We start from the raw sequence: 12,680 nt of genomic DNA on the forward strand, positions 1-12,680 counted from the left end.
CAACATCAAATGTAGATTCAGAACCAATTCATGTACCAGTACAAGATGAGGTTAGGTTGCTTCCTGATAGGATTAATAGAGGAAAGCCCCCGAGAGATTAGATTTATAAAGATTTTTACAAAGTCAAGTTAAAGGGGAGGAGACTGTTCTATATTATTGTAATAATGTACTGTATTACCTCAAATGTTACATGTATTGAGCGCAACATTGCATCATATTGCACTGATAAAACATGTTATGCTTTGTATATAACCGAAATGATGTATTTTGATATTAGGGTTTAAGCATTTATTAATTACCTTAAAGATAGGATGTGATTCTTTCTACTTTTGCATTGCAGTAGGATTTAAGTCTTTTGAAAGCAATGCTCTTAAGTTTCATATGATTGTTTTGGTTTTTGAGATTGTTTATGAGACGCTCGACGCTCAGTTGGGAGTTGGTTGTTAGAAGCCCAGAGTCGCAGAGCAATGTAATCACAAGTCCATTAAATGTATTTTAAGAATACAGTACCAACGTATCATTAAACCCCACCGAGAAAAATTGGCGACATCGGAAGGGACAAACATCACTAATTCATGGATAATTACTAATAATTCTTCGCTCATTTTCAGGTGAGTAATATGCTGAAATCACCAGATGTTTTGCAACCAACCATAATAGGTGCAGTTGAAAGATAGTTATGGTTGAAACAGTTGGCCCAAATTTATGCCAAAATTTTGTATGCCACATTGATTACTTGTAAGATCATATATTCTCCCTCTTAAGCAAGCACAGATGAGCAAGAACAATTGTCAGAATCTTATGACAGGTAACTTTTATCACCATAGTTTAGGTTTCATGACAAGTTCACTTGTCATATATATATATATATATATATATATATATATATATATATATATATATATATATATATATATATATATATATATATATATATATATGATCTCGAAATGGTTGACAAAATGAGAACTAACTTAATCTAACTTTAGTAAACAGGAAAGGCTATACTAGTGGTATTAGGTAATAAAAGAAAGGAATTCCGAGGAGGAAAACACTCCTTTGCATAGTAGCAGTATTGCAAGCCTAGACTTTGCAGTGGGGCAGGTTAACCCCACTGCAAAGTCTAGGCTAGCTACTGATGTTTTGCCTAGCGGTTTTTAATATACTATCAAGTGCTTACAAGCAACATCAAATTCTCTTTCAGCTCCAGACACTTCTATTGAGGAACCTACACTTTGCCACATGTTGACACCCAGAGTCTGTGATAGGAGAACATGTTAGGATATCTGATTAACAATCCCTCCTCCTGATGGAGCAAGAACAAATAAGCAACCTTGCGTGCCTTCTTTCACAAATGGTGCCTTATATTATGATTCTAGTGCCAGGCAGAAAGCTTTTGGAGCGTTTGTATGAGTTGCAGAGTTATAAGGATTTTAGATGTCTCAAAGAGTTTTTAGTCCATCCACGAAGACTGCATTTACTCTTGGGTAGAAGGAAATAGTTTAAACATTTAAAGAGTTTTTCAATCTTGTCTAACTTATTCAAGAGTTTGTTTACCATGTCACTAGACACTACATCTGCTGGAAGTTTGTTCCATGTATTTGCTATTTTGTATGTCAAGAAATTACCACAATGAGTGTTATTGTATCTTTTCAATTCCAGTTTGTATCCGTTACCTCTGAACTGGTTAGAAATAACCCTAATTTTGTAGTTCTTGAATGATTTGAAAATGCATGTATATGAGAATCTGAATGAGTTTCTTTCCTGTAAACCTTGAATTTAGGACAGCCAACTTCCGAACGGATTACCAGTGTGCCCCAGAAGGATAATTCATTATTATTTTCTATTTCAACTTTCAACTTAATTGAAGGATGGAGATTGTTTAAAGACTCTAAAAAACTATCAATATTAAGAGAACATGGAGCAACAGCAAAAATATCATCAACATATCTCACCCATGTAATATCAAAATCTAAAATGTCCGGTAAAAGTTCTGTTTCAAAAAATTCCATAAAAATATTTGCTAAAACAGGAGACAGAGGGGAACCCATGGGTTGACCATATATTTGAGAGAAAAACTGACCGTTGCAAGTGGACACACTAGTAATCCGTCCGGAAGTTGGCTGTCTTAAATTCAAGGTTTACAGGAAAGAAACTCATTCAGATTCTTATATACATGCATTTTCAAACTATAAAACTACAAAATTAGGGGTTATTTCTAACTTATTTTTAAGGGCGTATAAAGTTTGGGACCATGAATTTCTTGAATATGAAATCAGTCATCTTAAAAGGGTTTTAAAAAATAATGGCTATGATTCTGGGTTTATTGAAAAGGCACACCTAAAGGAAGGAAGACATTATGTTGCAAAGGAAAAAGAACCATTTCTAAAATTTGATGAATGTCTTCTTATCATTCCTCAAACAGGCCAAGACAACAAATTACTTGACACCTGCCTAAAATGTTGCAAACTAGTTGGGGTATATAATAATAACTTAACTACTAAAGTGTTGACAAAATCAGGGAAAGGAAAGGCTGCCAAACAAGCACGTATATATAAACAACCATGTGGTTCATGTGGCAAGCTATACATAGGAGAGTCAGTAGATTTTGAAAGAAGAAAAAGAGAACATAGTGATTCCATTAGAAGAGGAGATGAAAATAGCACCGTGTTTAAAAATATGACACGGGAAAATCATCCAATAGATTTTAAGAATATGGACAAATTGATATCAATGCCTGATACACATAGACGGAAACTAATTGAAGCTGTTTTAATTCAAAATTCTAATAATTTTGATATATAGTTGATGGGAACCATAGTGAGTATAAGAATGTGATATCTGGCGTTCCACTGGGTAGTGTTCTTGGTCCATTACTTTTCATACTATATACACATGACATGTGGTTTGGCCTAGAAAACAAGCTTGTTGCATATGCAGATGATGCTACTCTCTTTGCATCCATTCCATCCCCTGAATGTAGATCTGGGGTTGCTGAATCCCTTAATAGAGATCTAGCTAAAATTAGTGCGTGATGCAAATTATGGGGTATGAAGTTGAATCCTAACAAAACTTAAAGTATGATTGTAAGTAGGTTAAGGACAGTGGCTCCTCAACATCCGGATTTCAGTATTGATAATGTTTCTATAACTTTGCATGACTCTTAAAACCTTAGGTGTGATTCTCGACAGCAAATTTACTTTTGAGAAACACATTAGGTCTGGGTCTTCTTCAATTGCACAAAAAGTTGGCTTATTGAGAAAGTCTTTCAAAATTTTCGGTGATCAATCTATTCTGAAAGTGTTTTAAATCTTTCATTCTACCTTGTTTTGAGTATTGTTCTCCTGTCTGGTCTTCAGCTGCTGATTCTCATCTTAATTTGTTGGACAGAAACTTACGGTCTATTAAATTGCGTATTCTTTGGTACCGTCGTTCAATTAGTTCATTATGCATGTTGCATAAGAATTTTCATAATTCTTACCATCCTTTACATTCAGATCTTCCTGGACAATTCCATCCTGTTCGTAATACTAGGCAGGCATTTAATTCTAATAGCCAGGCCTTCTCCATTATAAAGCTCAATACTACACAGTATTCTAGAAGTTTTATTCCAGCTGTGACCAAGTTGTGGAATGATCTTCCTAATCGGGTAGTTGAATCAGTAGAACTTCAAAAGTTCAGAGTTGCAGCAAATGTTTTTTATGTTGAACAGGCTGACCTAAGTCTTTTTATAGTTTATATATGACATATGTTTTGACGTTGTTACAGTTTTAGAATGATTTATTGTTAATTTGTTCTCAACATTTAGTTATTTCCTTTCCTCACTGGGCTATTTTTTCCTGTTGGCGCCCTTGTGCCTCAAGTATCTTGCTTTTCCAACTAGGGTTGTAGCTTGGCTAGTAATAATAATAATAATAGAACGAAAATTCTAAAATTAGTAAGATAGGCTCATAGTTGAAAGACAATGAAAATCAGAGAACGAATACCTCAATGCCTAGTCATAGGAAATTGCCGAACTCTAATGCTTACAAATATCAGAATCAAACCTATATGCACAAGCAACAGGAAAAAACCCAAATGCTATAGGTGTGGTAAAACTGGTCATTTTGCAAACGAAGCAAGGAAATGCTCTGCTACAGGACAAACATGCCAGAATTGTAGAAAAACAAGACATTATTCAAATGTTTGTAGATTCCCTAACAGTACGCAAAGAAAATATATGCAGCAGTTGATACTATAGGCCAAGAGAATAATGTGGAAAATGTTTATGATACAATCCGGTTAGGTCAGAAACTGATTTTGCGTTTTGCATTAATTCTGTCAACAAAGGTGCAAAGAAACATATATTGGTAGAAGTGTTCATAAATGTTAACTAATTGTAATGCAAGTTGACGCAGCAGCTGATGTATCGATTATATCTAAGAAAACAGCTAAAACCATTCCTAATTTGTTATTAAAAGGTACAAATAGAGTTTTGAAAGGTTATAATGGTTTTGATATTTAGGCAATAGGTGCTTCAAACGTAGAAGTAAAGTAGAAGATCAGAAGTTAGACAAAATGCCATTAACGGTAGTTAAAGGTAAAAGACAAACATTACTAGGTTTGGACTGGTTACATTATATAATACTAAATTGGCCTAGTATTTTGAAAGTTACAGGTACACAAGATGAACACAAGAATGGAGTGTCTGAGGGTAATATTCTATCAGAGTTTCAAGTATTTGAAGATAAAGTTAGTACAGTAAAGAACGCAAAGGCAATTTTAGTTCCGAAATCTGATAGTATTCCTAGATTTTTTGCTCCAAGACTAGTACCATATGCATTGAAAAGTGCAGTTGAAACAGAAATCAAAAGGTTATTGAGTGAAGGTTCTTGGGAAAAAGTTACATACTCAGATTGGGCTACACCATTGGTTCCTATTGTGAAGGAAAACGGTCAAGTTAGGTTATGTGAAGATTACAAAGTAACGTTGAATCTACAGCTTCAGGTAGCTCAACATCCATTACCAAATTCAAAAGACATGTTTGCCACTATGTCAGGATGTACTGTATTTCCTAATTTCGATCTTAGCCAAGCATTTCAACAGCTTCCCATGGATGAAAATTCACAAGAACTATGTACAGTAAATACATCCTTAAGTTTGTATAGAACAAAGAGATTGCCTTATGGAGTAGCAAGCAGTCCAGCCATATGGCAACAAACTATGGATAAGATTTTTCCAGGAATGCAAGGAGTATTAATTTTCATTGATGATATTTTAGTCTCTGGTAAAGATAAAAGAGAACACAGAGAAAGATTATGGGCAGTTCTGATGAAGTTCAAGGAACATAATATTAGAGTAAATAAGAGCAAATTCATTTTAGAAGTTGATTCAGTGGAATTCTTAGGTTTTGTAATTATTGGTAAAGGTATTCACAAGACTAAGGAGAAAATGAAAGCCATGATATCAACAAAGGTTCCAGAAAATGTTAAGGAATTATCATTATTTTTAACTTTGCTAACATTTTATGGAAATTTCATTCAGAATTTATCTACAATCGCAAATACATTGTATTACTGAATAAGGGTGTAGAGTGGAATTAGACAAAAGATTGTCAGGAATCTATTGAAAGAATCAAGTAGGAAATAACATCACCTACGTTTCTAACACATTATTAAATGGATTTACCAGTTAAATTAGTTTGTGATGCATCGAACATAGGTTTATGTGCAGTGTTATCTCCTGTGATGCTGGATGGAACAGAAATGTCAATCGCTTTCTCTTCTAGAGTATTGAACAAGGCCGAAAGGAATTACTCTCAAATAGGAAAAAAGGCTTAGCATTAGTGTATGGAGTTAAGACATTTCATATGTATCTTTATGGAAGGTAAAAGTTCACACTTGTTACAGAAAATAAACCTCTATTAGCAATATTGGGTCCAGAAGCAAGTTTACCTACGTTGGTAGCTGCAAGACTACAATGTTGGTCAATTACGTTAGCCACATATCATTATGATATAGAATATCGTCCTATATCAAAGATGGGTGATGCAGATGCTTTATCTAGATTTACAGTAGACAAAGCACTCGAAGAGTATGATGACAGTACATTGCTAGTTTCAGTATATGATGTACCCATTACAGCCAAGGATATTGCACACAATACCATGAAAGACCCAATACTTGTAAGCTTTTAGAGAGTTTGATGACAGGTAGGGATTTATGTGGAAATGAGTTAAATTGTAAAGCATATAAAGATATATGGAATGAATTGAGTATAGCACAAGGTTGTATAATGAAAGGGTCAAGAGTAATTATTCCTAGTTCACTGAGGAATAAGGTTTTGTCTGAAATACATGCTAATCACCAAGGTATTGTCAGATCAAAGCCTATTGCAAAGACTTTTGTTTGGTGGCCAGGTGTAGATAGAGATATTGAATTATTCGTAAGAAATTGTATGAATTGTGTTACGCAACAGAACAATCCTCATTTTGCTAGAATGCACCCATGAGAGTTACCCAAGTATCCATGACAAAGAGTGCACATAGATTTTGCAGGTCCTTTCTTAGGTTATTTGTTTTTAATAGTTGTCGATGCTTACAGTAAGTGGCCAGAAGTAATTCCAATGAAGACAACATCATCTTACGCCACAATTAAAGAATTAATGAAAAAATTTTCTACACATGGAATTCCAGGAAGAATTGCAACTGATAATGTCCACAGTTTACTTCACTGGAATTCAAAGGGTTTTCGGATGTAAATGGTATTAAACAAATATTTTCAGCAATGTATCATCCTTCCACGAATAGAGAGGCTGAAAGATTTGTTCAAACATTTAAGTATAGCATGAAATGTAGAGAAGCAAATTCAAACAAGATATTTTTTTTAATGCGTCAAAGTTTTTATTGTCTTATAGAACAACACCACACATCACAACAGGTGTGACACCATCAAATTTGTTGATGGGGAGGAGGATTAGGTGTAAGTTAGATTTGTTGTATCCTAGTTTGCAAAATGATTTAGAAGAAAAAGGGTATAAGCAATTTAGAAAGTTTCCCAAAAGTAAGGCCTTTTTCACCTTTTTCTAATGTCATGGTAAGATCATACAATACTCCAGGAGAAATTGTAAAAGAGATAGGAAATTTACATTATGATGTCCAAGTTGATGGAAATATTGTAAAAACTCATGTTGATCAATTACAGCCGTTAAATATAAATCATGTAGATCATGTGAATGTTAGAGATGAGAAATTTTCCAAAGTAGTTGAATCAAATATTAACCAAGATGCTCAAACATCAGATGTAGATTCAGAATCTATTCATGTACCAGTAAAGGATGAAGTTAGAATACGTCCCAATAAGATGAATAGAGGGAAGCCCCCTGAGAGATTAAATTTGTAAAGTTTTGTACGATGTCAAGTTAACGGGGAGGAGACTGTTATGTAGTTTACACTGTAATACTATATACTCTATGGGTATTAAGAATTATGTTGCACAGTTTTGCATTAATAGATCATGTTCCAACATAGTTTATAAGTGAAGTAGCGTATGTTATGAAGGATTTAATCTTTAATTAATTGCCCTAAAGTTAGGATGTGATTCTTCTTACTTTAGTATTGCAGTAGGATCCAATCTTTTATAGAGTGATGCACATTTGTTATTTTTGTATTGTTGTGTACGAGTTTTGTTTACTTATTCTCTCGAGACTCGCAAGTTGTTAGAGAAGAGTAGAGATGTAGACCTAAGCAAGATTAAACGTATTTTAATAAAAAGTCTCTGATTATATCCCACCCACCCTGAAGACAAGTCAGCGAAGATGCTGGGATAGGAATATTATCTACTAATAATAAACTACATTGTTGTTCCAGGTATGTTTGAGGGCAGTGTTTAACTTTGATAACCAACACCAAATGCAATAGGAGTCTTAGCCACATTTCTGTATTTCTCAAAAAAAGCGACAAAGAACTCCTGTAAAGGTAGAATCCTTGTCAGAGGCTAGTAAGGTTTAAACAATGGTTGACCTTCCATGAAACAAATTGGATTCAAAAGGAATGTAAGGAAAACCATACTGTTGTTTGAAAACTTTTTCTATTACATGACCTGAACAGAGAAGTGTCATACCTTCACTAGATGAGGAACTAGTTACTAGACTCTCATTTTAAATAAGTAATTTTAATACACTAATTAGAAAGACACATGCATTAAATAAAGGTCTGACATAGCCTGCTTCAATGATACAGTTAATGGAGAATCGTGCATAACACCCTCTGAAGGTGAAGGGACTTTGATAGTAATACAGTTATTAGGAACCACAATTACCTCAGCAAATAGTGAAGGAAACATATCCCTAAGTTTCTTAAATTAGCCTCTTAAAAATTAGTCATATTAAACCTACGTTTGCCCTTTGAATCTTCTGAGATAGGAGTGTCAACATCCAGTATCCCACTATTAACCTGTGGGTAGTAGGTTGGCCAGGGAACCAGCCACCCGTTGAGATACTACCACTAGAGAGTTATGGGGTCTTTTGATTGACCAGATAGTATTACATTGGATCCTTCTCTCTGGTTACGGTTCATTTTCCCCTTTGCCTACACACACACAGCGAATAGTCTAGCCTATTCTTTACTTATTTTCCTCTGTCCTCATACACCTGACAACACTGAGATTACCAAACAATTCTTCTTCACCCAAGGGGTTACTGAACTGTAATTGTTCAGTGGACACTTTCCTCTTGTTAAGGGTAGAAGAGACTCTTTAGCTATGGTCAGCAGCTCTTCTAGAAGGACACTCCAAAATCAAATCATTGTTTTCTAGTCTTGGGTAGTGCCATAGCCACTGTACCATGGTCTTCCACTGTCTTGGGTTAGAGTTCTCTGGTTTGAGGGTACACTCGGGCACGCTGTTCTGTCTTGTTTCTCTTCCCCTTGTTTTGTTAGTTTTTTATAGTTTTTATAGGAAATATTTATTTTACTGTTACTCTTCTTAAGAAATTAATTTTTCCTTGTTTCCTTTCCTCACTGGGCTATTTTCCCTGTTGGAGCCCCTGGGCTTATAGCATCCTGCTTTTCCAACTAGGGTTGTAGCTTAGCAAGTAATAATAATAATAATAATAATAATAATAATAATATACACGATGTAACCTGAGAGGTAGGGGAAACAATAGGAGTAAATGAAGGGGACACCAAAGAAATAAAACTACATTTAGTGTCCCTACCTTTAGCTTATATTTTAACCAAATATAAGTCAGTCATCTGTTTATCAGGCAAGCCTTCATCATCGATACAACTAGTACGAATGGAACAAGTGAGACCATGATACGGAATGCATTTTATTTCATATGAGTGTCTACTTCTGCAGATCAAACCCTATTAACCTTATACACCACAAAAATCAAGTGTTGAAAATCATAGAACACATGCCTGAATAATTCCAGAAAATAAGCAAACGATAACAAACCTGACCATATGCGGAAGTGCTAAACAAGTATTATTGATGTTATTAAAAAGGCATTTTTCAAAGAATGATGTTCAAGTTGCCAGTCAGGGTGAGGTATAGTCATGTTCAGTGTTTACAATGGTTCATCTTATCTTCAGGAGTAGAACATTTTCCATATGAATGAGAAAATTTTTGTGATTTTAAAGTGATTGTTGAATTTATTCCTTCCTTTAGAAGAATTCATATGAATCCCAGGAAGACTAATTGAAATAATTTAATTGGTTTAAAATTTTTTAAACATATACAGTAGTAGGTTGTGTCATGAAATCTTCAAGTTTTGGCTTCCTGTTTATGACCTTGGTACAAAGCGGCCACTTCTGATTGTCATCTATTATAGTTGCTGTTCTGTAGCCATTTATGAAATTTAATCTACCTGCACAATTTTTCAAAATAAGCATATTGTATCTTAACATAGAAGTAATTAACGAATATATGATGCTTCAATACATTTACCCTTTTGGATACTAAAAGCAGTCGTTGTAATGGATAAGAAAAGATTTGTACAGTATAGTAGAGTCACATGCATTTCTTTCTCTTTATACAATGTCCATATCTGTCCCACTTTTAATCTTATCTTTCCTCATTAACTACATATCTGTAAAATCACAAAAGCTTTTGTTGATACATTTGACAGGATTAGCTAAGGTCTCAGAAAGTACAGGCTACACTTAATCACTGTCTTCGTTCAAAGTACTATGTGACAGCGTAAAATCTTTCCCTGTCTACTTTTCATTTATGCAATTGTGACACTTGTTTAAATCATGTAATAAATTCATCCTCATTTCTTATCATCTCTGATGCAGTACGGTTTTGTTTGTTATTGAAGCTAAATAACCATTGATCGGCAGTAATCCCCTGGTTCTTTAGTAGCTCATAACTGATATTAAATGGTTTTAGGTTTAATCTTGATAGTATTATTCAGTAAAATTACACTTTTTCAGAGCTTACTTCTTAATGTTATCGTATTTGATAAGTGTAATGGGCACTTATGAACAATCTTTGCTTGTGTGGAGTTACGGATGCAGAGAGGCAGGGACATTTTCCCAATTGAACACGATTTTTTAAAGTAACTGAATATTTCTGAAATGGATGAAAAATACAGTAAAGGGAACTAGTAATGAAACGACAAAATATTTGAAGCACAAAAAACTTCACTTCATTACATATTTCAAAACTTGAATTGAAATAATGTTTACAAGAACATAAAATATGTATCAACTTTATCAACTAACAATAATCATCAACAGAAACCATGACTTCTCAATAAATAGAAGCGTGCATCCTTATAGAATAATTCATTCTTAAACAAATAAAGACTGCAAAACCAGTAAAGGGTATTAGAATTTACTTCATGATTTTGATTGAAGGAAAACAGGTCATTTCTTTTGAAGAGATTCCGAGAGGCAATCTATAATCTTTGCTTCTAGATTTGGATCATCTCTATTTTCCCGAGAAAGCTGTGAAAATAAAATAACCACAATAAGAGAGTTTGTAAAAATCAAAGCATTGACAAATGCGGGAAATTCTATTAAATACACGAGTAGGCTCAACCAATACAACCCAACAAGAAAGATCTTCATACAATGCAAAAAACTGATGAAGCCACTTTACTAGAAGCTGTCCACATGAAGATCCCGATTTTAACAATTTAGGCTTAAAAATTTATAAATAAATATCTAAGTAAAGGAAAAAGAATTTTTATGATAAAATTTATTAATTGTATACTCAACTGATGCCCATATGTTTTTTTCTTGGTGGTATATAATGTCGACGACTACAACAAAATACAAATTTCACTTATTTCTATGAACCTTCCCTAATGTTCATATCACTTTGTCATCGAAGCTGGATCAATTGAAAAGGACAGTAGTGGGAAGACAGGAAAGCCTGCAAGACAAATGTAGCCCCTACTTCAAAAAAAGGCCGCCATTTTACCCCCAGCAGACTTCGTACAACAGGCAAGCACCTCCAACCTGGTGTCTCTCTCTCTCTCTCTCTCTCTCTCTCTCTCTCTCTCTCTCTCTCTCTCTCTCTCTCTCTCTCTCTCTCTCTCTCTCTCTCTCTCTCTCTCTCACTGACAAAAGAATGATACAAGATCAATAAAAATATAGGCAATAAATGAGATAGGGTATTGTATTCAAAGTCAAAGAACCTAAGAGAGAATTAAGTTGAGAGAAGAGAAACGCAAGTGGGAAATGAATTTGCCCTTTATAGAATTTGAAAACGGATTTTGACGTAGGAAAAATCTATTTTTGGGTGAGATAGCCAAGTCGTCCTGATGGAAGTTCCCTTTAGCAGCTTCCTATTGTATAATATTTCTGCGAGTGATATTACAAGAGAATTACCGTCAGGTATCCAGGGGTTCTAACCCCCGGAACGACTATCCGAAGATATCGTGTATAATCAGGGACGTATCCGAAGATAACCATAGATATCTGCACCCCCAATAGACTTTACCCAGTCTAATCAACTAGGGGGAAGGATAAGTGAGGAGCTGTTACATATCCTATCTCCCTAAGGTGCCCGCGTTCATCTCTGGAGCCCCATTCCACATAGCAGCGTAACTACACAGAAAAAAGATCCTCCTAGGAGGAATCAGGGAGGGAAAACGTAACGGGTGGGCCATCAGGACGATATGGCTATCTCACCCAAAAATAGATTTTTCCTACGTCAAAATCCGTTTTTTGGGCTCGAGCCATGTCGTCCTGATGGAAGTGTACCAGAGAATTACCTATTACTCGGTAGGGGGCCTTAAAGACAGGTTCCAATACCGAAATGCGCCAACCGTATTACTCAATCAAAGCATAGGTATCAATCTCAAAAATCTATTCCAGAACAATACAGAAGCTGTATTGACAAGTATGATGGCCTGTCAGGGAGGCAAAAGTGGCCAAAGGACCGCCCTCCACAATGGGAAAGGCAACCGATTTCAGTAGTGAGATTCTTAGAACACCCAAAACTGAAAGAGTCATCGTAGGTAAAATGTATGGAACAAATACTCATCAATATGTTGAACAAACAGGTTCAGGAAGGATAATAATAAATAGGTACACTAACTTTATTGCCACTAAATTAACAATAGGACTTAAAATAAAAGGCAGTCTTTTATTTACAAGTATCAGTGGTAAGAATAATAAGTAAACAACATTACTGGCATATAGAAAATATGTTTGTACCAAATAATACATCCCTACCATACCCATACAG

General features: G+C 34.8%; 1 protein-coding gene across 1 annotated transcript in view; it reads right to left on the reverse strand.

Moving 5' to 3' along the window:
* Positions 1-10,604: 10,604 nt before the first annotated feature.
* The window catches only part of LOC137646986 (cancer-related nucleoside-triphosphatase), a 274,773-nt gene continuing 272,697 nt past the window's right edge, over positions 10,605-12,680 (reverse strand). Inside the window, exon 5 of the mRNA XM_068380063.1 lies at positions 10,605-10,930. Within this exon, the coding sequence (XP_068236164.1) occupies positions 10,850-10,930 (81 nt within the window). The 3' untranslated portion in view covers positions 10,605-10,849. The remainder of the gene's footprint in view (positions 10,931-12,680) is intronic.

Source organism: Palaemon carinicauda, chromosome 9 (assembly GCF_036898095.1).
Source record: "Palaemon carinicauda isolate YSFRI2023 chromosome 9, ASM3689809v2, whole genome shotgun sequence".
NCBI classification, from domain to species: domain Eukaryota; kingdom Metazoa; phylum Arthropoda; class Malacostraca; order Decapoda; family Palaemonidae; genus Palaemon; species Palaemon carinicauda.